The sequence below is a fragment of the Anguilla rostrata genome, chromosome 2 (assembly GCF_018555375.3).
Source record: "Anguilla rostrata isolate EN2019 chromosome 2, ASM1855537v3, whole genome shotgun sequence".
Lineage (NCBI taxonomy): Eukaryota > Metazoa > Chordata > Actinopteri > Anguilliformes > Anguillidae > Anguilla > Anguilla rostrata.
The window spans coordinates 45,177,136-45,204,602 of NC_057934.1; the positions used below are offsets into that span (position 1 = coordinate 45,177,136).

Genomic DNA, 27,467 nt, shown 5'->3' on the forward strand with positions numbered 1-27,467 from the left:
TGTATTGTGGGCCTGGAGTATTTGTGATGATGTAATTGTCATGAAAAAGAAGGAATAAACACAAATCCCCTAAGTTTGGGTTTTGTTGTGTGGGCATGTGAAGTTGTTTGTGAATTCTTTCCGTTGAAATGAGCTCAGAAGGTACAATAATTAATGTTTTCAAAGGCTGAGAGTCTGTGGTCATTGTGGTTATTTCTGTAGGGAACCCTGAAAAGTGCCAAACTTTCAGCATTGTATAGGTATGGGGCATGCCACCCCAGCAAGGATGGCATACCTGCCATTCCAATGTTCCTTACAGCACTGAATTATTCAGCAGAATACGTAATAAAATATTTTTGAGGTTTCTTTGTCCATAATCCCATTTTCCTACGGCCACAACTACCCTATTTAAACAGCTTGCACATTTCTGTTTACAAATTGTACAATACTAAAGGGAGGGTAATGCTTCTAAGAGAGATTTTAATTTCAACCATGATAAAACAAGTAAAAATAATTTTTCAAGTATACCTTTTATGGTAAGGTGACTGCATGGTTTTATTCAAAAAAAAGCAAGTGGTCAGGAAGTAGTTGTGATTGAAAAACAAGTTTAATTATTGAACTCAGAATTTTAATATACCACATTTGTTCTTTTTTAGGTTAATCCATCATCCTCGGAGGCCCACTTGTTTTCAGGTTAATACAACTCCTGCCTTTCTGATCCAGTATTTTGAAATGTATGCCTTACGCTCCGAGACAGAAAAACCCGATACCAAGAAATGGAGTTAGCAATTTTACAGAAAATTTAATTATTTGAGTGTGTTCTGAAGTCTTAGTGTCATAGAATGCTAATCATTCTGGAATTCATTTCTAGTTGGAATGCTGTGAATTTAAAATTTCATGAAGATTAATGACAATCATATCAATAACTTTCCAGAGTTCACACAATAACCAAGTAGCACGTACAATTTATTAGTTATTAATACAAAGATATGATTTGAGTTTTATCAACACCTCTTTCTAAGACATTTTACTTGATGGGAATATCAAGATACAACTGAGACAGATCATTTACTCAACCATGGTCCATGACACTTATCTACTGTGCATTGATCCAGGTCATACTTTCACTTTGCTTAAACTGAAAACACAAAGACTTCTATTATCTGTCATATATATATAATCTTTATATATTTTATGCATCAAAAAATAACCTACAGATTTCATGACACATGGCATATACATCAATGGTAAAATGCATTATTACGTGCACACCTTTTTCTACATGTTGGTCCTTGAACACAGTGGAATGTAAATATACCTTGTCATAAAATATGTCTCTCTATTTCACATACCAAAGGCATGTTCCCCAAAATACCCACTTCAAATATTAAAAGGAATGATACTACCTTACTGAGGAGATCTAGGACAATTAAACTAAACTGAATTTGTGCAGTATCTATGTTAGTTTAAATAAATGGTTGTTAGTGTTTTAACTAAATAATAATATGTGCATTGTGCTTATTACACCAACAGAGGGTGTACTTGAGCTTAGGCCAAAAAAAAAACTTTCATCAGGCGTGTGAAGAAAAACAAGATCTAGAATTGCAGATTATTTTCAAAGGTAAGTAAGAGGCAGTAAATTAAAAATGGCAAAATATTGTAATTAAATTGCTCAAAGCTGAAGTACAGGATTTTAAAGAATGTTTTATCACCAATATATTATGAACAACTTCATAAGGCAAAGATCTGTCATATACCTTTAAAGAGGCATACTAAAAGAATCCTGAACACAAAAACTGCACATCCCTGACAATGACCACATTCTTTTCACTTCTAAATAAGGCAAAATGAATAAAGAATGTAACTAAAAAACACTTTCAAAGTATGGAATAACTATAGAATTGTGAAACCAACAACTTGACAAAGCTGCAAACGGGCACACCATATGGATAAGTATATATCTTTTCACAAGTTCAACAGAAATTTAATGACTGGAAAATTCAGTAAAGAATGTGCACATTATCAAATGATTTGATTAATGTCTCACTGGGCTAGTGACATTCTCCTTATTCATTTAGCAACAATACATCTTTTCCTGGATTAATTTCCTTCAACTCCAACAATAAGAAGATATGCTGCTGATGTATACCTTCCACACGAATTAGGAATTAAACACTGTATGCAGAACTGCTAATTAAATGTACAGTTTCTTTGGCATTTTGACATTTAGCTTTCTGCCACAAACTGACAACAGTTTAATATTCTTCCCTCTAAACCCACAAAATCCCAGATATTATGAGTGAAATTTACACTATAAATGCTCTCTTAAACAAATGGTTTCTATTCAGCTGAGTCTCATATGAATTATTGGCTCACCAAAAAAAAAAACAAGGCTCTTCACAGTTACAAAGATGAGAAAATCAATGGCACACAATTATAATGAAACACTGAAAACAATTCCAATGGTCCCAAAGGTTTTGACCATCAAAAAGTCATTTCCCTTCCAAATCAAACATAACTGTAAATGGACTAAAATGAGCATTCAAACTGATTAACATTAAACTGGGGACACTGCAGCTGTGCAAAATATAATGTACAATTCAGAGTATAAAAGTATTCGATTGCACTTCAAATGGGTCATTACATCTTGATGGGTTTGTTGAAACTATTAAAGAAAAAAATATTTCCAAATCTACACTATATATACAAAAATATATCTCGTATTTACTATGGTACAAACAAAAAACAGAAAATCTTTCTACACTGATTTATACCCTGAACTTATTTTTTTTAAAGGGCCTATTTGACTGCCTCTGCCAGCAAAACAGTGCCATCCTCTGGCTTTTGGCAGTCTTCCTTCAACTTTTTAAAAATGTATTTATAAATCATGGGACAAGGCTCCAACCGTTCTCTCAGTTCCTCAAATGGAATTGAGTTAGACTGTGCAAAAGTGCAATTTGTGCACAGAACGTATGTGGAGAAGTATGGTTATCCATGATTTACTTCAAAATAGCTTTTTTGCTGAAGCAGCACTGAGCCACAACTGTGTTGGGGCTGACTGTGTTTAAAGATTGTGATGTGCCTAAACACAAACATGCATGGGCAATCGATTCAGCCAGAAACCTCCTGAGCAAATTCAACTGTTGTATCGGCTGTAATGTTGTGTTAACACTGCAATGTATAACAATACAGCAAGATCGTCGTCTTGTCCATGTTCAAAACAGTTTGTATACTGGCAGCACAAGCGGCATAGCTACCACAAGACATTCAAGGAAATATATACTTGAAAATGCTAAAGCAAAAAAGTGTATGGTACTGATAATGCCCAGCAAATCCCCAGTTCTCTTTTTAGGGTTTATTACAATGAGATTAGTCCTCACAATAACAACACTTAATCTGTGAGATAATCTAGTTTGTAGAGGACAATGCAAATCCTCTATATATTCAATGAGCTATATACATTCTACTGCCTTCAAATAACCAAAGTACACATGTCAAAAGAACAGCAAGATAAAACTCTATATAAACACTCCATGTCATGTGCTTTTTTTTTCTTTTTTTAGTATTTGTGACACACAAACATGCCCAGATAGCTTGAAGTATTGCAAAACTGAACATTTACTTGTTTTATGAAAGACACTCTGTAGAGCACATCCATTGTTTGTGTTCGCCAAAAGGGACAAGGCATCATTAGTAGTGCAGCTGTCACATATGGCCCCGAGCCATCCATCTCCCACCCCCTCCTCCCTCCCTCCCCACTCCCAGCAACACGCGTGTGGCTCCTATGACTGGCCCACATAAAACTGAAACAGCGCTCTGCACCCGAGGACATCCCCCATCTCACAAACTCAGCACTGTAACAGCGGGGCATATCCACTACTCTATGTTGTATGGCAGACGTGTGATAAAACTGGGACCGGTGTAGCATTCTAGCCCGAGCCGCTTATTTCAAGGTTGGAGGTGGAAGCAGCCGTTCCGGAAGACGTGGAGTCTGGTGCACATGAGGCTTCTCCTCCTGTCGTTACCAGCTTAGTTAGGAGAAAAGGCGACAGCGGTCTGAGGCGTGAGGAGAGGAGAGGGTATGCCGTTCTTGCCCCCAAAAAGACAACTCAGCTTCGGGTGAAGATCGTTCCACACCGCACCCATCTATGGGGAAAAAACAGGCACGACATCTGGTTACCAAACTTTGTTGCACATTGCTGGTTCACACTAAGGCCAGAAACTACTTAGGTTAACACCTAAAATTTTAGGATAAACCACATTATATGAAGATTCCAAACAGATTCACTAAAGAAATGACGAATGCTCCAGTAGGGCAGGGAGAGTTTCATTATATATTTTAAACAATCAAGAAAAATCACTTTTTTTTGGAAGCCATGTGTTCTATACAATCCCCAGCACTAAAAATAGGTCGGTTTGAATGTTGACTTGGGGAAATCAATGCCTGTCTGGAGTCTCAAAGGTCTCTGGGTGACCAGGGAGATGAACAGTATGACTCCGCAGACCTCTTTGTGTCCTTGGATCTGGGAGTTCACAAAGGCACCAAGTATGTGGGAGGTGATGGGCAGGTAGGTGAAGATGAGCTGGGTCTCCTGGTGGAGGCAGAACAGGGAGAAATAGTTGCGCAGCTCCATGGTCAGGATGGCGTTCTCCTGCTGTAAGACACAGAGTGTGACATCAGAGAGTGAACTGCAGAGCTTCTGACACATGAAGGTGGACAAAGGGACAGGAAGTTGTGGTCCTGGATGGGTTTGCCCAGGGGTTTTAGTGCTGAGCGCGCACCGGAAGCGAGCCCCGCCCCGTGTGTTACCTGCACTATGCGGGACTCCAGCTGCTCCACAGACACCTGCTCCTTGGGCTGCACGGTGGCGCTCATCATCTGCCTCTTCATCACGCTGTACTTCTGCAGCGCTCGCTGGTGCTCGTGCAGCACGCCCTTCTCATGGCGCTCGCACAGGTCCTGCACAGTGCGCACACAGGCCAGAGGCTACCAGTCAGCACAGGCAGGCCCCGCCCCCTCCACACAGTGTACAGGCAGGCCCCACCCCCTCCACACAGTGTACAGGCAGGCCCCACCCCCTCCACATTCAGCACAGGCAGGCCCCACCCCCTCCACACAGTGTACAGGCAGGCCCCACCCCCTCTGCATTCAGCACAGGCAGGCCCTGCCCCCTTTCTTCTTTTACTATATTTCTCCCGATTCACACATCATTGTTACTTTGTTATTCTCCCAAGATGAAACATATACAAGAGTACGCATAACCGTTTCCTGTTTTACAGACTCACTTTGTATGACTGCAGCAGGTCCAAGAAAAGATTCAGTTTTTCCACCACATCATCTTCCTCTCGTCTCCCCTTAAAAAAAGTCGATGAAAAGGTAGAAGCATGTCAACAGTGGGCAAAATGGCATTGAAATGTGGCTCAGTGGGGAACTGTGTGCGGGGGTGTGTACCTGTTCAGCTGCCTTGTCAGCCAGCAAGGCGAACTCCACGGACAAGCCCTTCAGAGACTGCCGCAGTGTTCCCCAGGTGCAGTTTGCTGAGGCCATGGCAGGGACCGGGGATGGATCTGTACCCACAGTGCTGCCATAAACACAAATATGAACACCTCTGTAACACCAGTGGATTGCGCTCAGCACTGTTTCTGTGAGAAGATACACTGGAGAAACCACAAACAATTTTACGACTTTAAAGCTTTGGAAAGGTTGTTTAGAACATTATAATCATCTTATTTAGACAAGCATATTTGCAAGCACATTTCTCAAATCCAATTGGCCAGGCCAAAAACCAGAAGGAGTTACAGTATACATGCTAAACAATGTATTGTGGACTACCAAATATGCCAGACTCGTTTCTAGAACACTTCTGCAGGCACTGAGCTTTAAGCACTTTGAACTGGCAGAAAAACAAAAGCCACGCTGGAAAATTGGGCCATCTGATAGAAGAGGGAGGGAGGGAGGGAGGGAGGGAGGAAGGGAGGGAGGGAGGGAAAGAGAGAGACTAACTCGTGAGCCATATTGTAACCGTACCTCAGCTCCCTCCCAAACATGAGAAGGTCTGTGGCATTCTCCTTGGAGCGTTCGGCCATTTTCTCCGCTCTGTCCCGCAGTTTTTGGAAGCTATTGTGAATGTTCCGGATCAGCTCCCTGCTGGAGGAAAACTGTGCCTGGATATCTGCTGGGAGGTACTCCTGTAACAAGGCAAGAACAAATAATACACACTGGAAGACAATCCTCAAGTCCTGTACCACAGAGCCATGCAGAATGGCAAATAAAGCCAAGTCTATTTAATATTCATTCAAATATTTATTTCTCAGGGTTAGGAAAATGCACAATCATTTGGTATCAGAGAATACATCCAAATAAACTGCTCACCTTAGCTTGCGTGGCAATTTTACATGTCATAAACTCATCCCCTGCTTTCTTAAATGCCTCTCTCAGTTTGTTTTGAACATCCTGTGAGGGGGGGAAAAGGGAAAAGTGTAATTACAAATTTGACTCCTCACAAGTGGGGCAGATTTCAGACACACCAGCAAAGAAAACAGTCCTTCTTTCCTGCTCCAAACCTACAAATTCACCCGGGGAGGGCAAGCACAATTCTAAGCACAAACCTCCACTAATCTGTATGCAGCACAAGCGAGCCCTTTAGTGAAAACAGAACATAGAGCGCAGTGAATATGGAGCAGTCCTATAGCATGAAGCCTACGGTTGCCGGGGGAACTGCACAAGTGGAGTACGATCATGGAAAACAAAATTCCGACCCTCTCTGTCAGCGGTGCATTTGTAGCTTCGGCTCCAATTTTTCTTTAGCTGGTGATAGAGCCGGAGAGCCCATGAAAGGGTCGGACACTGTGGATCCGACCTCATTAACCTCCCCTCTGTTCATTATGCCCACTGGCAGCTCTCAGCTTGCAGGTCTCCCTCCCCCCTCCGCTCGGCATCCCACCGCACAGCATTAATGAGCCCGCCGCATCTTAATAAAAACATCAACGCACAGAAATTTAATTATCCTCTAGTGCAATGTTTCAGTTCAGGTTGGCAATCTTTTTTTTTTTTCTTTTTTATTTTGCTCAAGCTATTGGGCCAACGTCTTGGTTCCATGATTGATTACAGCTGTTATTGTTTTAAAGTTAAAGTACTCATATGCATGCTTTCTGAGTGTGAAAAAGCAGTCACAGGAAAAAACTTATACTCAGTCTGTCTATAGTGATTAATGTTTTTGATAAGAGATGACCTAAATAAATGTTTGGCACTTTGTTTGGGTAGAGGCGAAAATGGACAAATGTGTTCGTCAACAGGTAAAGGTTGGGACAGACACAGAATTGTTTTCATCTTAACTGGCTCCACCTACATCCCGTCTATGATGTGTTGCTGACTGTATCTATGCACACACTAAACGATAAATGGTAAGGCAGTGGGAATGTCAAACAATGAACTGACAGAGCAGCGGCGGTGGACGATAAAAAAGGAGCATTTTCGTTTGTAAAATCAAACAGATTAATCAAATCGTTTAGGATTTTATCACCTGCAGTTCTCTCATCTCATTTGTTTATCATTTAACAGCATTTATCAACTCGCTTGCACTTTCATCAATTTTTATTTGAGGAATTCTTGTTCTTTTTTAACAGACCAATGTTAATCTCCTACACAGACTTTATTGTTGGGAAGTCTGGTTACCGTTAGATGCAACAGTACATACTTACTTATTTTATGCCAGTGTTAGGTGTGCGTGAGTCTCTATTGTCCTTTATTCTCTTTCCCCTTTGGTGGCATAAGAAGGTTTTAAATAATACATTTGCATACATCTGATCAGCTCAGCAAGCTGGTGGATGGCAGAGGGCCATAATATAATATAGCAGAAGAGAAACAGAATGGTAGCCTCCAGGAGGACGATGGTACGCCAGGAATTGAGGGCGGTAAGCGTGGGTGGTGGTATGGGGTGGGGGGGGCAGTACAACCTATATTTAACTTGGCACATAGCCACAAAAGACACATATTCCTGTTTATGGCCACACATTTCAAGAGACCAAAGTGAATTTCTTGAAAATAGCAGAAGGCTTACAGGAAAATTAGTTAAAAGAGGGCCCATAAAAATTGACAAGACCTGTAAAATATCAGCTGGGTGGCAATCCCGTGCATAAGCACCACTTCATGATCACATGGGTGGATAATGATTAAAAGAAGAAGTGCAGTTTCAGTGTGAGACTTTTGACTATCACAATCAGACTTCATATTCTGACTGGCAAGTACCTATTTTCTTAAAGATTTTTAATGTCTGATTTAAATTAGGTATGGATCCAAATCTCTTGTGTAGGATTTTACAAACTGACTCAGTACATCCCTGATGTTTCCTGACTGACTGCACAGATGCTTTCAAGAAAAACAAGACAAAAATAAAATGGCACATTCAGCAGTGAAAAGGCTGATGTGGCAGGGAATCAAGAACAAGCCCGGAAACCACACAGAAAAAATCAGCGCGGGATGTAGAAAGCCTGGATCAAAAAGCAGCCATTTCAGAGAAAACAGAATGAGCCCCGTGGAATTCTGAGAAGAACACCTTGAATATGCTGACTGCACTTGCCATCTCTTCGTCCGCAAGCAATGTGTGCCCTCAAATGGGACATTCTGATTGGACAAGGCCACTCACCGAGCCGTTGAAGGTCAGGAAGGTCTTCACCAGCTCGTCCCCTGAGAATAAGGGATGGCGAGCCACCAGGTTAATGAACCTGCGCAGGGCACGCCTCCGCCCCTCGATGAACTCTCGCTCGGAGGTGGAAGTCAGGACTGCGGACATGACAGAGGGAAAGGCAAGGCAAGCTCATCTACATGGCTTACAGAGGGAAGTAACTTCCCAACAACAGAAGCCTATTGTAGTACATTCACCACAGTGCAGGGAGGAAAGACCCTCCTTAGTCCCTCATGTTTACAGTTCAGGCACATTGCATGCTGGGAAAATTATCTTCTTCATTTGCAACTGAACTTGCATACCTCCTTTCAGCATTCTTTTTGGCGGGAGAGCTGGCACCATTCTGTAGGCAAACCGCTGCAGCAGAAGCTCATGAAACAGATCAAAATCACTGTATCTGCGATAGACGGATATTTTGAAACGCTGCAGAAAGAAAAAAAGAAACCATGCATAAGCCAGGGAGATAAAAATTGTGTGGTCATAGTTTCTCTAAAAATACCCTGATGAATGAAACTAGGACACAAAAAAGAATTTTCTCTTTGCAGATTTGGCAATCATCTGAGTTGATTTATACTCCCCAGTCACTTTTCCCAATTCCAAAAGAAAACTGCAAGACACTTTAAAATGGCCCCATTTATTTCTGCAATCTCACTGCACAGAAACACCACCTCTCAGCTGTGGCCTTTTCACCAGAGAGGGCCCAAAGTGACCTCATTTTCTACAGTCATTCTTGGAGTGCTCATGTACAGTAATTAAACACAGAATCACTGAGGAAAAGAACATTGCTTTTTTTCATATAGTGCAGACTTAACAAGCCCAAGATTCAGCAAACAAACATTTCTCTCTCCTGTACATTGCCCAGGAACAAAGTATGAAAAATTACATTAATTTCAAAGACACACCCAGGCAAAAACCTGCCCCCTGAGAAATCGCCAATTCAGGTAACTCCAAGTTGGTTCCCAATTTAATGCGCCCAGATGTGGTGTAATTCATGTACACACAAGCCCTATGCCAGTAGATGAAAACTGCAGCATCAGTAATGGAGCATTCAAAGTGGAACAGTGGTCAACCACTGAGCAGGCTGTTTCTGCCTACACAGTTAAATTTAACAGTGCTTTGAGCACTGTCTATGAATAACTGCATCCATTAATGTGTCAAATAACAAAAAAAATATTTTCTGTAGACAAACAGATCCTGTTGTTTTTGTTTCATTATACTGTGCCATTCATGTGAAAACGTAGCCCCCTCAAAAAGTAACCAATTGAAATGGACCGTGATATACACTGATCTATGGAGTGGGGAGCTGTATATTTAATTTAGCGCAGTATCTTATTGCCATTACAAGGAACTAATAATAATCTTGAGTGCAAAATCAGTTAAATATACTGATTGTCACAAAAATGTGAAAACATAGTGCTGTGCTATAGAATGTTTCAACAGTACTATCTGCAGCGCTTAAATTGTGAAACTAAACAGACCTGCAATAAACTGTTATATGACCTCTTCCCCATTTAAACCTCTCCATGGCTTCTCACAGAGTCCAGTGGCTGTGCGTCACTCACCTGACTGGTAATCTGGTACTCCACGTGCTTCAGGAAGAGGCCCTTCTTCTCAGGGATAAGTTCCACCTGCACAGCGTCCCGCCCCAGCAGCTGTGCCAGGGTCTGTCTCACCACTAGGGGGCTCTCCTGAGCGGGCTGCATCCTCAAGGCCTGCAGGTCCTTGAACTCTCCTAGCTGGGGCTTGGGAAACTCTTTCAAAACACCCAAAAGTGCACAATGTCAAAACACATGAGCTGCAGATGAGCCACATTTACTGTCACTCCAGACGTCCAATCAAAATATTTAAAGTAGGGGGGGGACACGTTTCAGAATGCCAAAAACCCCCACGGCCCGAGCGCTGGATTTGGACCAAACAGGTTACGCAGTCAGACCAACAGAACAACGGAGCACAGCTGCATTATCACTGGACATAAGGCAGCAAAGAGAGAGAGGACCCCAGGTGGGTCCACAGCACATATGTTTGCACTCAACGTGCTATACGCTGCACATGTAACTTACATAACTGCAAGCCCTGGCTGCGTTCGGACTTGGCGTGCTTTCAGCTTCACTCAAAAGGCCGCAAAGCCAGCCTTGCCAGGGAAAGTCCCGTAAACACAGCGTGCGAAACAAATCTGACCAAGACTGATGTCACTTTCGAATCGTGAGCTGAAGACAGTAGTGCAACTCTTAAAGAAGCACTCATGTTTGACCAGCTCTTCAACTTCATGTTGGACTGGCCCATCCAGAACTGTAAGCCCACTTTAATGCAGCACAAGAAAAGGCAGGCACTAATCCCTTAACACAGGACAGGCAATACTCCAAAGTGTCGGACAGCCGTGTCCACTTACTGGTCACTCTCGCACAAACAGATTCACTTACATGACACATGGCTTTTATAACAATAACTCACTAGATTAAATAGTATCTAAAGGTCACAGTACAAAAATAGTAGAAAACAGAAAGAATGCTTTGTTTCATCCAAAATTTTGCCTTTCCAATACATTCTTCAGGCTCCAGAAGCGATTGTGTGAAAGTCCCTAACTGAGGGAAAAGGCATTCATACTGAAAACCACAGACCCCAGGCTGAAAAACGGCACTCCAGGGAGTTTCACAACACACATGAGGCTGGCATATTGAAAGCACCTGTAATAACACAGGTCCTGGATAATGATATGGGAATTAGGGAACAGGAGTTCTTTCTTGAGCCTGTCTGAAAACACAGCAATCAGAGATTTTCCTCTTAGCATTCATGGACTTTCTCATTGTTGCCCTCCTGCTCTGAACAGGCCTCATTGCCTGCCAATGAGGTGCTTTTCTAGTCTATCAAATGATCTTAGGTTTCACTTTGATGTCCAAACACACAGTAAGAATTAAATTACTGCTTTATAAAGATTAATAACCGTCATGTACTTATCTTAATGAAAAAAGTCTTGAGAACACTGGTGTGCCTGGAAATGGAGCTGTTGCTTTGCAACTATCAATGCTATGCAAAAAAAATGTCACTCTGGGGAAAGGCTGTGTCAGAACAGAAGACACGCAGAAAATGTGCTGACCAGCCTTTTCTTTTTTCGTAAGGGAGTATGGTTGTGGAGGCCGGATACAAAACACAGGGTATTTTGGACACGGGCCAGGAAAGACAAAGAGTCTGTAGAGGAATAATACAGTTCCTGTCTTTACTGATTTCATTATAACACTTCCTGTAAGTGACTAAACAAAAAAACACCACAGTAATAAATCAGATAACACTAATGTTGTTCTACCAGTTATGCTGAGCATTTGTATTACAAAACTCTCATCTCACGTAAACTCAGGTTTTTGATTGAGAAAACTATAACAACTTCAAGGTACACATTTTTGCCATGTCATATTTGCATAAGAAAACACACATAAAAAAGCATGATGTATGTTACCTTGTATGTAGTTTTCCAGAAGCTTGGAGCTAGGCTGCTTTCCCTGTTGAGCAAGTGCAATCAGTGCCAGGGCTTTATACAGGGACAACTTGGAGAGGGACCCATCCTTATGTTCCACATGTTCTGCAATCTACAGAGAGAGAAGAATGTCAGCTCTACAGTTACTACATATCTACCATTACGTTTTTCATATACACATCAACAATACCCCAGCAGTACACTCAGAACGATCCAGGATAGGGGTCTGCAAGTCATTGAATTCTAGTTTTAAAAAAAGCAAAAACAACCTAATAATTATGGGGGAAGAAGAAGTCAAACAAATGTGCTGTTGGATGGCCATGGCAGGATCAGCAAGTTACTGTGGGTCTTCCTTCAAGAAAAGAGCTGGTATCAGTTCCATGGTTGACTTCATAGTTATTTTTTTGCCCCAGTATACCATAATACTACCCCACCATGCCAATGTGTAATGATGACTGGCATATCAACATTATCACTATATGAAAGACCTATCTGGACACTAGATCGCTTCTAAACAGTAGACATGTGTTAAAGAAATATTAAAGTGTTATTTTCATTCAAATAATATGCAGCGGACTCAGACTGATACTATTTTAAGGACATAAACTAATAAGTTAATTCTGGGATTGTAATGGTGCCGGAACCCATGGTCCAAGGTGGAGGATGGCTGGTACCACCACAGTAATGTTAACGGTGTAGCAAGGGCGTGCTTGTGCACTGGCCAATCAGCAAACTTGCGCTCCACGTTGGACAACATGTGGATGTCATCAGTGACATGTTTAGTTCATTATGGCAAGCGAGTGTTACATAATACATGGAAATATACTTGGTTGCCTTTGAGTTATCTGTGCTTCTGTGACAAGGAAGCATAGGAAGACTGTATAGACCTGCCTATTTTCACCTTGCATGTGTACCACAGTGTTTGCCATCTGCTGTATAGGAAACTGTACCAATATCTAATATCCAGCCAATATCCTTTTTTACATGGTTGCAAATCTACATCATTTAACAAAAAACAGTTGTAGAACAATTATATTGTTTTTAATTCATTGTGTCGAGATAGATTTATAAACAGTATCATTTTACTGCCTAGGTATACATCTACTGTTCTGTGTGTAGCAGTACTTATCCCCAATATATAAATATTTTTTACACAATCACTCCATAAAATGCAAATCTACATTTTGCATGTCTTGACCAGTCCCCAGTATACACACATATACATGCACACACACACACACACACACACACACATTCACACTCCAACAATGCCAAAGAAATACAGTATATATATAAATTATTGATCTTAATGAGATTCAGGGCATTTCGAAAGGAATTTAAGATATGAAAACTTTTTAAATGACAACAAATGTATCAAAATACACACGTTTTCAATACATATATACATTTTGTCACTACAATAATATACTTTGTAAGTCAAGAGAAGGCATTTCATTTCCACAAACACCTGCCAGGTCACAAATTACAACCTGTTTTTCAGCTTTTCCTTCCACTTCCTATTCAGTTGGTGCATTGTCTGCTTTCCTCTTTTTCCCTTTTAAAAGGAGAGGATTTCCTGTGCTATGACCCTTGATTAAGCAGCACTTTTTATCTAAGAAAAGTTTAAGCTGGAATGAAGCAAATAATGTGTGTTTGTACTATTTTAACACTATGAAAGCTCAAACAAACTCAAGAACAAACAGACAAGGGGACACTTTGTCCCCTTGCACTATTGTTTATTGTTTACTGTTTACTGTTTACACTATGTTTATTTTATTTCATTTCATTTTATTTATTTTATTTTATGTTCACTGTTATGTATCACCAGACCAAAACAAATTCCTTGTATGTGAAAACCTACTTGGCAATAAACCTGATTCTGATTCTGACTAAGATACATATATATATATTTTAATATAAGGAAATTTTAAGATACATTAACATGAACCAGACTGACACAAGCCTGCTGAAATAACCACTAAGCACAAGATCCACTGAATTCCTTAGGACTTACCTGGTTTTGCATAGAATTTGGAAGATCAGTACTTCTGAGCAACCTTTGAAAAACCTCTAACTGCACCCGTTCATCTTTTTTACTGCACAGTGCTTCATAAACCTCTCTGTAGTAGGGAGGAACTGACCCTGTATTGAGAAAGCAAAGAACTGGATCATAAACAGCACTGTGAGATGTAACATATTAGTTTTAATGCCTGGTTCAAAACTAGCTTAATGGCCTCTGTGATCTCACACTTGGAGATTTACAAATGAGGAAAAAAAGGACTTTGGTCCAGGTAAAGTCATAGCTTGTTTTACACCTGATCATGTCTGATTTGAGTTATGTATGTTTTTGTAGGAATATTTTGTAAGATAGTGAAGTCCAAACAAGGCCACTTTTTTTAAAAAAAGGACTTTGTTTTAAAAAGTGGCCTTGTTTGGACTTCACTATCTTACAGAATATTCCTACAAAAACATACATAACTCAAATCAGACATGATCAGGTGTAAAACAAGCTATGACTTTACCTGCAATACCTGCGGTAATGCCTAGAGTTAATAATTACAAACAACAGACTAAAAAACAGTTAAGAAAGACATGTACTTTCAAAAAGAAATTCAAGTCTGACTTCCAGATATTATACCAGACAACACTTTCAATTCAAAGCATAAATCTCCCATGTCACGCTCACATTCTCCATTATAAGTTAATGTATTATGTTGCACTGTAAAAAGTTGGAGTAAAGTACATCAGCTGAATTGTTTAAGCATATATCCACAGCTGTAAAAGTGAGATAAGCTTCCACGTATAAGGGTGCCCATTGAAAGGAATTCATGAAATACGAATATATACATTATTAACACCTTTTTTCTACTGTAGCGATTGCCCAGCTTCCTTCAGTCTAGCCCAATTATTTTCACAAAAACAAAAAGATCTCTGGATGTTCTCTTGGTACAAGGAAACAACTGAGGCCTGCACGGGGTCACTATGGAAACCTTGATAGAAGCGTATCCGGTGAATGGACAGACCATCCTAACAGGATGGCACATTGCCCATTTACTGTGCAACAACAGTGCATCACTTCACGAAACCCAGTGCTGCTCTCTGACTTCTAAGTGCACTGTTATGTTCACATAGCACAGTAGGCTAAGTTATATATCAAAAGTTAACAATCCACTTAATTTAACTGGAATGACACGAATAGCCTACTGTGAGGTGCATACTTATCTCGGCGTTTACATTTACGTGTAGGCATTTCCCATAATTGCATTACACAGCAGGAGTAACCTGTACAACTGGCATCTGAACAGGCACGAATAGAGCATGCACTTCTAAATCACATGGTAGGGCAAAGAATACTTCGCCAGAAGAATGTTTACGTCAACATATGGTGTATGCGATCACAATAAAAACATTTTTAAAAAGAAAATAAGCATTTCGCGAAATTATATCTTTTTAAAATACGATGATAGTTGAACTTCTAAGAAATGTCGAGTTATCGATCTCAAATTTCAATTCGTTGTTTTTCGTGTTTAGATTCTGCATAGCCTATAACGTAAAGCAGCAGTTGGCTAACTGAATGCAACGCGGGTCCTCTGACAGGCCACATCGAAACCAATGAAATAATTCAAAAACTGATACTTCTCATGAAGTAGGATACTTACTAATACAGAAGCTAGTTTGCTTTCTAGAATTATCAAGATAACCTAGTTACAGTTAATTACAAATGAGCTGGAAACACAAGTAGCCTAAACGAACTATTAAGAAACAAAATTAAGATGGCGAATAGAAACAAGTAACCAAAAGACAACCATTTCTTTTGGCCGTGCATAAAATACATAAAAGAATGAAGCTGACACATATTATTCGGTTTTGCGTTAGCTACCTTCATTGATGTCTCCTTCCATAGTTCAGATTGTCATGTGAGGGCGACAGCACCTCCATGTGATTTCCTAAAGAGAAAATTCCCCAATTGTAAGGTTGGCCAAGAGGAAGGTACCCTGAGTTGAAACGCATGAATGATATTTCGGTTAACTAAGAATAGCCTTCTGTAAACATTTTCGTCGCTGAACAAGGAAATGTGTTTCAGTTAAGATTTAATTTACATTTATACAGTATCTAAACTCAATTCATAATATTCCCACCATATGCTCAGTAATGTTTCTCATGTATGCTACACACATAAAATGCACTTTAAAAATCTTTTTTTCTCTTTTTTTTGCTTATTGTGCTTATCTTTGATCTATTGCGATTGTGATTATCTTATTTATAACATTTCGCTGAATCTGTTTAATGTGTTAAATGTATATGCTGTAATTACACAAAGGCTTAACGAGCATTTGTTGTGATTGTTAACTGTTTCAAATATAGCGCGTAGTTTTCCAAAAAAAAATAAATAAATAAATTCCGAGTTAGCACGCAAGAGTCCATAGAGCTCGCAGCTACACTGTTTCTGGTTGCTAGACGACTGCAGTCAGTGTAACATTGATGCCATAGCTTGAGTAAGGGACACTTACAAAGCTGTGTACATTAAGCGATTGTAAAATGAGCTGTCGTGTAGGCCTATTTCTGCCTAGTATAGTTAAAAGACTTGATCTCAACGAAAGCATTTGAATTGGGAAAAGCGGAGAACTTCTGCAACGCTGTCACAACCAGGCAGAGAAGCCATAACTAGCTGGCTAATTATTTCTGTGGCTAGCTACCGAGCGAACAATCGGCTTGTTAGCTAGTGTTAACATTCGCTTGCTATTCTCGGAGAAGGGGCTGTAGCATTTCGCGGAGTGCATTGTTCCTCGTCGTTTTTGGAAATTGGAATATTTTATTTGTGCATGTGTTTTTATCTTTAAGCTACCAGAGTTAGCGAAGTTAGCAAATGTCATGTCAACATTTTTTTTCTTCGATGACAAGCTACAAATCAATAGGCTGATGTGGATAACCGCAGTATCAGCAGTCAGGCTACTTAGGTGGTTGACACAAGTTAACTAAATGCAATTTAGTTAGGTGGCACGTTTAGTTCACGTTCGATAGCAAGCTGGTGAGCTTGCAAAAATAAACGACTTAACATGAAGTCGAATAACTTATTTAGGCAAAAGAACAGCTAACTAGTCTATGGGAAGGTTGAGTTTGTAACACAACAGACCTAGGATGGTCATGTGTATTATTCTGACAAATTAAATGATTAGGTTATTGTAGTCTATAATTATTAGACTGCTAAGTAAGCTAACGTTATGTCGGTTGTCGCAGCCAGTGATTTCCTGACGGATGAAGAGTTGGAAGATCTGGTAAGTTCAGTATAGCAAGACCATCAAATATTGCAAGCGCCTTGATGAATATCAAGTTTAGTAAAACAGCTCTAAAGTATTTCACTGCTCATTAAGTATGATAGTTGTTGGCTTGACTCTTTACCTAGCTGTTTGTAGGTTCCAGGATCTTCTTAATGTCAAATGTAGTCAATGCTTTCTGTGGACTAACTGGTTTGGTTGTGTCATTAAGGGTGAAGATGGACTTTCAGTTGTCACCTATATGTCAGAAACCGAGAAGGTATATTTTTGCATTTTCTTTATCATTTCAAATCATGCAGATAAGTACAACATAGCCCATTTTATCAATGATTTTGTTCACAAAGACACTGGCTAAAAGTATCGCATCAATTCCTATATCTGAAGGCAATATGTAACATTTTAGATATGCTAAAGTATACCTAATGAAATGAGGTTGAGAAACAATATTTTTAGAATGCAGATGATAAATTGGTCATTGGATTTGCCCTTTTTTTCTCAGCAACCTAGAAAAAAGAAAACATCAAGTAAACCGCCTCCATCACCTAGTAAGGCATTCCTTAATGTAACTTTTTATCAGTATATTTTTGTTTCTTTTCATGTCTGCTCTGTCTGATCTATGTGAAGCATTTATATTTTTGTAAACTTGCCTTTTTAGAATCACCTTATTTGTCTAGCACAAACCTGCACTCGAAGAAGGCAGCAGTGTGGCGCTCTCTGAAAGGGACTGGGATGATGCATAGTGAGAACCCGACAGCACGTGCACCTCGGGAGTTTTGGCTGGCATCCCTCAAAAGTGGACTTGGTCTGTGCCTGCATGCATTCTCTCTTGTCTGTTCGGCAGTTGCCAGTCTTATGATGATGAACAATTGGGTGTTCTTTGAGTTCAGCTGATCAACTTCTCCCTGCAGCCCTGTCCCAGCCTTTGAAAGCGGACTGTGATGTAACGTCGGCTAGGATGTCTACTTCCACAAGCACACCTGAGTACCTGAAGGAGGCCTTTGGCATGAAGAAACCGAAGCACTCTCGTACCTCCAGCAACGGTGAGGAGAGGTTAATGCAGCTGGAGAGAGAGTACAGCTGCGTTGTTACTGAAACTCCATGAGCTTGTAGTGCTAGTTTTGACTTCTTGTTGTGTTTTCCTTTCTCCCAGGTTACATTCCAGGAACTCCAGACTTTAAAGAGAAAGAAGACATGTATGATGAGATCATTGATCTGAAGAAGGTAAATTAAAGAAAAGGAATTACAGAAAGGCCATCATTCAAGAGTGTGATAAGAAGTGTGTAGTGATAAGAGGGGCATGTTTGAGTCATATTATTGCTGCCTTTGTTTAATTATCTTGCCAGTGATTTGGGTATAGGAAAATATGGGCCCTTTTTCCTCTGTATTTACAGTCATTTAGATTGTGGTTCTTTGAGTGGCCCATTTTGAAGTATGACATTATGCAGTCTATGCTGTCAGTTTGCCCTTGGAACACAGACAAAATAACTTCTTAGTAATGGGTGAGTTTGGATTCGTATTTGAAGGGCCTTTTTTACCCTCTTGTTCAGTGTCTGCAGGTGCAGAAATCAGAAAATGATTTGATGAAGACAAAACTGCGTAGACTGGAGGAGGATAACAGCAAAAAAGAAAAACAAATTGAGCAGCTGCTTAACCCCACCAAGGTAAACCATTGAATGATAACTAGATATTTCTATTTTGATTTTCAGAAAATCATTCAATTGAGTTCCCAATATAATTCGTTCAAAGCAATGCTTTCAAGGGAAACGGTCCATTGGTTATTCTGCAGGATTCGTTGATTTCCACATTTTTCATCTTCAGGGCTCTGAATACACACGGGCATTTGTTGATAAAAGGAATGATGGAAGTGCAGTGAGTATCTTAAAATTCTGCTGTACATTGTGTGATTCTGCAGTGACAGATCCTGGAATTTCTAAGCTGATACTCCCTTAAACAGTCTGTTCATTATGACTTAAGCTTATAATCAAGAACTGGAACTCAAGGTACTGGGGGCACAGTATTAATTCTGTGGGGTGTCTTAGTGCACATTATTTTAAAAAATTAAAAAACGTGTCAAGTCAAGGGTTATTCAAACAAAGTAATTTTATAGAGAAATCATTATGGCCAGCAGCTGAATTTGATGTTTCATACCTGTCTAATCGGTTCCACATTTTAAATTGAATTTGAAATGATGTACTCCATTTTTACTCTCTGGTAGGTCACGAATAGCCTGAAACAGAAGATTCTAAAGCTGGAGCAACAGTGCAAAGAAAAGGACAGCGCATTAATGTAAGAGCAGTTCATTTTAAATACGTGCGTCTGAGAACTTGCAGTATGATTCAGCATTAGGTGACAAAGGCAGAAATGTCCAAAAGCATAAGATATGTGCATGAGGAATAAATAATACTAAGGTCATTATGTCAAGTCTGTACAACTGAAATATCAGTGATGATAATCATTGAATGTTTTTTTTCAGCAAACTGCAGAGTGATTTGAAGACCACCAATATGGAGGAAATGAAGATTGCACTGGAGACGTACTTTGAGGAAGTATGTCATAGCAATTAATTTTTTATTATGAAAATAAGCCCTTTAAATTAGTTTCCTTTTATGAAGCATAGCTATGTTATGTTACGTTTCCACATTTAGCAGACACTTATCTAGAGTGAGTTGCACACATTACATCTTTAAATGGAATTAATATATACAGTTGGATATATTCATGGAAGCAATTCAGATTAAGTACCTTGCTTGTTCAAAAGTACATTGGCAGTGCCCCAGCTGTGAATCGGACCTATGACATATGAGTTACAAGCCCTTTTCCCTAACCATTATACACGTAGTTCATTCCCACCCAATATATATCCACAACGTGCAAGCTATATATTTGTATAAATGCTATATTTTTCCCAGTGAATTAATGTTATAATAAATATGTGAATCCTGTATTTCATAATCCCATAGTACTTCAAACATATGCGGTTATCTTTTCAGATTCAGAGGCTAAAGGTGTTACTTGTCAGTGCAGAGACTGCAGAGAGAAGGTACTGTACAGCATTAACAAATCTGAAATGTATCCACTGTTTTCTGGTGGCCTGAAAGGAAGCAGTAGCAAATATCTTGGTCTCTTCACAGCAACCGAGCTGAGAGAAAAGAATCCCTGAAGCAGCAAAAAGTCCTCAACTCAACCATCCTGAGACTGTCGAAAAATAGCAAACAGTTGCAAGAGGAGAATCAGTCTCTCAGGGAAGAACTTGAGAGAGCAACAGAAAACCCCTCGAGCACTGCCAGAGGTTAACCCAATTCACTCTCACACTTTTTTAATGCCATTGCTCGTAACGCTGTTGAACGTTTTTCCCTACGGCTGCTTGTACTTCAGCAGTACTTTGAAAAGACACAATATTGACATGACATAGGATCTCTGCATTTTACAGTGCCTGAAATTAACTTTGAGTTTGAGTCTACGCTATGCTGCAGCCATGTTAATGCACAGTTACTGTATATTTTCTTTGCTTCAGGTTACAGTGAATGGAGCAAGCAAAGGCTGGTGAGGCGCATCACTGAGCTTGAGAAGGTGAGCTCATATTCTTCTGGATGGGTTTGCACCCGATTTGTATGCGTGTGTTTGTGTGGGGAAGTTCTGTTACTGTAACAAGTTGAGTCTCCCTAGTACCCATTGTTGGTTGAATGGTATTAGTACTTACGTGCTTGACAGTGTTATGCACATTGTGCAAGTTTTGATTCACTTCAGAATCCTTCTAAAGTAACAATATCTTTGGCAGAAAACGGAGGACTCCGGACGTGCGCAGTCGTCCAAGGAGGCGGATGTGGCGGGCGGTGCCAGGGCCACTCACGTGAGCACGGCGGCGGTGACGAGCGCGGACCCGGCCGTGCAGGGAGTCGCCGCGACCCCCTCGGGGAGCGACCAGCAGGAGTGCGCGCGCCTGCGGGGGCTGCTCAGGAAGCTGCGGGAGGAGAGGGCGGGGCTGCAGGCGTCCCTCGCTGAGAGAACGTAAGACTGCGCTCTTCAGCTCACTCCAAACCTGGCTTCCCACTGTAAAAATCCCTCCTGCCTGCCTGTGCTCTGAGGTCTTACTGTTTACAGTCTCCACTGTAAAATCTGCAGCACTGCTCTGTTGAGGCCACTGCTTTGATACTAGAGGGCCTTTTGAAGCCTTGTGATGGTAATGATGGTGTGACACTGCTCTCACTTTCAAAGGCTGTAATTAGGAATCTTGCTTAGGCTGTGAGAGGTTGCATATGAATTAAAGAGACGTACAGTATTTGGTTTGAATAAAACTTTTTACTGAAATCCTCACTCCTCAAGGTCCTGCCAACTGTTTCAGTAATGTCAGATTACTGTTCCCTCGATGTGCTATGGACAACTGTTGCAACGTGACTCAAAATTGTGATAATATGAATTCAATTGGTCTATTACATTTTGAGTCATATCCTCTGCATATGACTAAATTATGCCATGAAGTTTGCCTAAGGGGATTGAAACATAACTGTTAACAGTAATACACACAACATAATGCATCCTAACATTTTAAAATGTTTGAAGATAGCTTATTAAACAACATTAAAGAGCCTAACTCTAGAATGATAGACTATGTAGCTGCAGTGAGCACTAATTTCATTTATGAAACAACCCAAATGTATTATTCGTTGATCAGACAACAAATGAGCATTTACTGTGAGTTATCTAATATAAGTCACTGATGTTCTTTTTCCTCACTTCAACCTCTCCCAGTGCTGAGATGAAGCTGTTATCCAATGAGAAAGCTGAAGCTGCTGAAGAAGTGAAGAGATTGAAGACATTTGAACAAGAGGCATCTCACCACAAGTAAGAGTTACTTTCTCAAACATCATCAGATTCTGTTATCTGTTGTTTGGCTTGTACAGCAGCTCTCTAAAAGCATTGGGTCCGCCCCAGTGCCACCGCGGATTGTAAATGAAGTGCATGTTGGGCAGTCCTTCTCTTATTCCACAGAGAGGAGATTGAGAAACTGACAGGAAGAGTCACAAGTTTGGAAAAGGAACTGGAGGAGGAGAGGCGTCTCAGGGCAGAGGTAGAGCAGAACTATCAGGTAAAAGGAAATCACTCCTCATTGTCAAATAGATTTAAAAAAACATGTTAATACATTTCATGTCTCGATAATTTCTTTGTCATTTTTTTTTGTATGTTCTAATTTAGTTTTAAAGTGTAATTTTGGAGATTTATGTAGATAATTAAAGTTGAACATGCTGTTCCACATATTTTTAATGGAAAACAATTGGTAACCGAGATCTGCGCACATTCCCTTGTTCCATCTTTCCCTGTTTAAACATTGTCTCATCGTGCATGCTAATGGATGGTGTGTATTTTCACCAGGGTCTGAAGGTAGCCTCTTCTGGCGATGTTGCGAGCCAGTTTCAGGGCAGTCTGGGGCACACTCCCGAAAGCTCTGCACCCATCGCTCTATCACCACCAGGTCGCCACCGAGTAGCGAGGGAGACGGAGGACAGCGCAGCAAGGACCATACAGAGACACTGGCATCAGTATAAAAGCACGGTAATATTAACCTTCTGTTAAACTATATGTGTACTCGTGTAATATGTCCAGAATTAATGTCTTCTTGTGTTTGACCCTGGAAATTTTCCTTTATACCTGGATAAGGGCAAATTTTAGGATATAACATTTTTTCTGTTTTTCAGAATGAGAACAAAGCCGAATATTCTGAGGAGGTGGGTACATTTAATATTTTAAGGGTCTTGTTTCAGTAGCATATGCTCGTGGATATTTACAAAAGATGTTTGAGCTGCTGCACACTCTTTGTCATGTGCTCTGTCTTTGCAGGACTTGGTCATAATTCAGTCAGCAATAAGGGGACATTTGACCAGGCAAAAACAATTGACATACTTTAAAGACCACTGTCAGAACAGAATTCAAAAGGTGAAGTATTTAATTTTTGTTTTGTGGTGGAATTCATATTTATAAACATGTATCATTCTTGATAACAAGTAAAATTAAAAATGATGTTTTTACAGTGTTCTCTTAATTTCCTAGTTACCCAGAGCTGGTTTGTAGGCTTTGCAGTAACATACTATGGCCAGAAGGTGGCTTTGAAGGTTGCTTGTTACCTTACTGAACTGTTGCCTTTGCACAGATACCATACAAATTGATGGATGCATTTTTAGCTTGTGCTAATTAATGCTTGTGGAGAACAGTTATAAATTGTGTGTTTTAGCATATTGATGGTTGTAGAGGGGGGTTTTGTTGCATGGATGGTTTGCACGTTTAACGTTGAAAGTCATCAAATACAAAAGTGGCCCTCTGGGCACCAGATGCAGATAACGGCTCGTCCCACGTAATCATGTGATCCAGAGCTTAGAAGTAAATACGATATAACTGCGCGGGTAAATGCGCACAGTGTGAATCTCACCACCGCCCCCAGTCCATGTGTATGTTGGCCGTGAAGCAGTTTTCTTTCTGCGTATTGAGTTCCAGGGCAGAAGCTGTGGTGCGTTGTTTGCTGTTCGTTCTGATGCTGGATACGCATGCGGGCCAGCTGATGCTTATCTGAGTGGAAGCGCTGCTGCTGTTTCAGGGCCAGCAGAGGGAGCCCACAGGGAGCAGTGGTGTTCAGGGAGGTCAGGATGAGGATGATCACGCGGTGACACTCCTGCAAGCCGCGTTCAGAGGGCACCTGGCACGCTGCCGATTCATTACCAACAGGTGATGGACCAGAGTGTGCGCGTGTGCATGCCAAATTGTGCGTGCATGTACTGCATGTGCGTGCATGCCAGTATGTGCATGTGCGTGCATGCCAGTATGTGCATGTGTGTTTGCATGCACTCGGTCGTTTGTGTGTGTGTGTGTGTTTGCATGCACTCAGTTGTGTGTGCATGTGTGCGTGTGCTGGCATGTGCGTGTGTTCACATGCACCCAGTCGTGTGTTTGCGCGTGAATGTGTATGCATCTTTGTGCCAAAAGCCTGTGAATGACTGCGCAAAAGCAATCCTTCTGCTTCATTTTGTGCACGAGGTCAGCATGCTTCTGCTCGTGTGTGAAATTATTCGCTGGCATGGGGACTGTGAAATTTTCCTGAGTGAATAAACCGCTATTCTGCAGTTTACTGAGCCAAATACAGGGATACAAGACCTGGGGATATAAACACATGCTATCTTTGTCTTAATAATGTAAAACACAAGGACATGTCTGTCTCAACCACCTAATAAAATCTGAGAGAAAAGCATGAGCATTTTGGTGTTGGCTTGTCAATTCATGGTCTGTGGGCACTCATTTGTGACTGACGGAAGCAGTGCCCTACTGTGACTCTCCTGGTCCTGTTTCTGAATACAGTGTTTCTTCTGGGCCCGAGTCACAGATCTCTGCTCCCAGGATAGTGAGCTCTATACCTACACCAGCGCCACGAAGGCTCACCTCAGCCATCCCGAGCTACCAGATAAGCACCCAAGGTAACGGAGGTAACTGTAACAGAGGTGCTGTAACATGATTTGCAACTGTGAGATCACAGGTTTGATTCCCAGGAGGTTAAGCACCTTGGCCCCGGTACCCTTGGGCCAAGGTGCTTAACCTTCAGTAAATACAGAAATGGATTGTATGTTCCGGATGCTAAATATAGTGAGGGCCTTTGTTAGCATTAGTGGTATGAAATTAATGACTCAGAGCTGCTTTGTGTTAGGAGGTAGCAATGCTACTGGGAGCGAAGAGGAGGAGATTGAGGAGGACATCCTGGATGTGACTGAAATGGACACTGATGAAAACTGTAACAGTGTGGACTCCAAACTGCACAGCGCTGTCAGACAGAAAGCAGTTCCAGGTGTGTAAATGTGGTCCATCAAATTCATGATGGAGATGATTCGTTGAAATGCTTCAACTCTTTAGATGTTGGTAAAATTGCATCACTCACCTGCAGATCCTTTAGAATTTCCAATGAAACGTGCAATCAACTTAAGATGAAGGAAGTATTTTTTCCGAATTTAAGCCTATTGGGGGAAATGGGTGTCACCTTAACATGTACCAGTAAGGTGCAGAGGTTTTACTGGTGTCTGGAACCTTAAAACATTTAAAATGATCAAAATGACTTGACCTGACTTGATTTGACCCAGGTTAGCAAACATGAGTTCAATCACCTTTAGGATTCAGTGGCTATTTTCTATAAATCAACATTATTTTTCAGTGCAAAGGTTTATCTTAGTTAAGCATTCCTGGGATTTCAGGAACATATCAGAACCTTTTTTATTGTTGTGTACTCTACAAGCTCAAAAATATGCACTGAGCATGTTTGCTGGCGAATTGACCAGTTGTAATATTTTGTTTAGCCATGTAATACTGTATGATCCTTGAAATATTTGTTAAAATAAGTAATTGAGTAAAATGCTTTGTAATATTAAAAGCTGCAGTATTTTTACATGCAAAGACCTCTTTTAAAAAGTGTGTTTGGAAAAGTAACAGGCAAACTTGCAGATGTGAAAAAAAGAATTAATACTTCAAGTAGAATTGGAAAAAGTAAAGGTTTGTAACAATGCCGTGTTCTTTTTCTAACAGCACAGTTAAAACTCCATCAGCCCACAGACACCGAAGCTGCCAAAGCAGGTGACTCTGATGACTCCGATGACATCATAGTCTCTCCATCAAGGCCTGTGAGGGGAAAGGACTCCTACTTCTAGCGTTCGTTAGGTTTCATTGTGCACTTAATTTAATGTAGATTTTGGTCAAAATGAACACATCATATCCATGCTTGCATACATCTTGAAAATCATTTTTGCTAATCAAAATCCAGCCGAGGTGTTTGAATTTTACTTTGGCTCAGCATTAATTGCATGAGTACTTTCAGAATGAACTATGAAAATGGTGCCCCTAAATTATGCAGTAGAATCAGTCATGCATTTGCAGACTCTTTACAAAATGTAAAAAATGTGATTACAAGCATCGGTTTAATTTGCTGCAGTCTGTGTAATCATGAATAATCTGTATGGGTTATACTGTCCTTTTATTTGCGTTAAGCTTGTGTAAAGTGATTTCATATTTGTCAAGGTTCCACATGAAGTGCCTTCTGTCACCGGGAAGATTTTGATTGATTTAATGATGATAAAAATATCATGAACATACAAGATGTATGGATTTTTACAGGGTTATTGTATTAAAGGTATGCTGTGATGTGCCTTCACACTGTGATAACCACCCCTTCATGACCCCATTACATTTCAGCATCTGTTGCTTTTTTCTTCTAATCTGCTTTATCAAAAAACCAGAGGCTGGCGACTTGTTCTGCAGTGCAGTAAAGTAATACAGAGACACTGCAACATTTGGATCAGACTGTGACTTTCCCCTAATGATGTAATGCATCCTTGCAGTAGTGCACCATTACCCAACCCATATACATTTTTTTCAAAATCCTCAAAGAGTGCATTGTTAATCAGTGATAAGTATAATGCATTCTTGCTTTTAAGTGAGTCTTGTCTGCATGGAATGCTATTTTTTTGATGCAGTGCCTTGTGTAATAAAAAAAAGTTTTTAATTTTTTTAATCTATTTATAAAATTTTGCTTTTTTTTGTTATTAAACGTGTATTGAATGCAGCTGTTGTGTAGTTTTTCCTTTTTGTGACTGAGATACAGTGTTGCAATTGGTGAAAGTTATTCCATCACAAGCATCCACATTACTAAAGTACATGTTTAATATATTGTATATATCCATTATTAGTGTCCGGCAGTGGTTTCGACACTGGACCAATAGCAAGATTTTTAAATCCGATATACATTCATTCATTTACCTCTTAACAGGGACAAGAGAACTAAATTGCTAAATTTCCTAAGCTGTCACCAACTGCACGCAAGGAGAAAGGGATGTTTAGAGCGTTTGATCATAATACCCGAAAGGCATGACTGTCACCCAGGCAGTTTGTCAGTTAAAGTACCGTCCAACATATTTTTTTAAGAAGCTGGCCCCTTCATTATTTTGTTCTCACATTCATTTAATTTCATCAGAGGAGGATGAATATATTTGTCAAAACAATAACAATATCAAAGCAACACCGTCGTTGCTGAATAACTGC

At 40.4% G+C, this 27,467-nt stretch overlaps 2 protein-coding genes across 6 annotated transcripts; one reads left to right on the plus strand and one right to left on the minus strand.

Moving 5' to 3' along the window:
• Positions 1-924: 924 nt before the first annotated feature.
• snx8b (sorting nexin 8b) lies at positions 925-16,153 on the minus strand. Its single transcript, XM_064322511.1, has 13 exons — positions 16,013-16,153; positions 14,147-14,274; positions 12,115-12,244; positions 10,226-10,416; positions 8,966-9,086; positions 8,625-8,761; positions 6,353-6,433; positions 6,008-6,168; positions 5,432-5,561; positions 5,266-5,334; positions 4,790-4,939; positions 4,485-4,634; positions 925-4,125 (listed from the first exon to the last, which is right to left on the minus strand). The coding sequence occupies exons 1-13, from the start codon at positions 16,032-16,034 to the stop codon at positions 4,009-4,011; spliced, it is 1,587 nt and encodes a 528-aa protein (XP_064178581.1). The 5' UTR covers positions 16,035-16,153; the 3' UTR covers positions 925-4,008.
• A 389-nt stretch (positions 16,154-16,542) lies between these two features.
• iqce (IQ motif containing E) lies at positions 16,543-26,991 on the plus strand. 5 transcript variants are annotated; one of them, XM_064322510.1, is made up of 24 exons: positions 16,554-16,628; positions 17,371-17,408; positions 17,620-17,667; positions 17,908-17,953; positions 18,064-18,210; positions 18,317-18,448; positions 18,559-18,629; positions 18,956-19,069; positions 19,227-19,277; positions 19,624-19,694; positions 19,882-19,954; positions 20,399-20,448; positions 20,540-20,697; positions 20,923-20,978; positions 21,187-21,416; positions 22,158-22,250; positions 22,398-22,494; positions 22,779-22,958; positions 23,102-23,131; positions 23,244-23,339; positions 23,995-24,122; positions 24,750-24,874; positions 25,093-25,230; positions 25,959-26,991. In XM_064322510.1, the coding sequence occupies exons 3-24, from the start codon at positions 17,650-17,652 to the stop codon at positions 26,078-26,080; spliced, it is 2,226 nt and encodes a 741-aa protein (XP_064178580.1). In that variant the 5' UTR covers positions 16,554-16,628; positions 17,371-17,408; positions 17,620-17,649; the 3' UTR covers positions 26,081-26,991. The 5 variants fall into 5 exon arrangements, 3 of the variants coding, with proteins under 3 accessions (XP_064178578.1, XP_064178579.1, XP_064178580.1); XM_064322508.1 differs by having other exon boundaries at positions 16,544-17,408; XM_064322509.1 differs by having other exon boundaries at positions 16,545-17,408; positions 24,750-24,865.
• Positions 26,992-27,467: the final 476 nt, after the last annotated feature.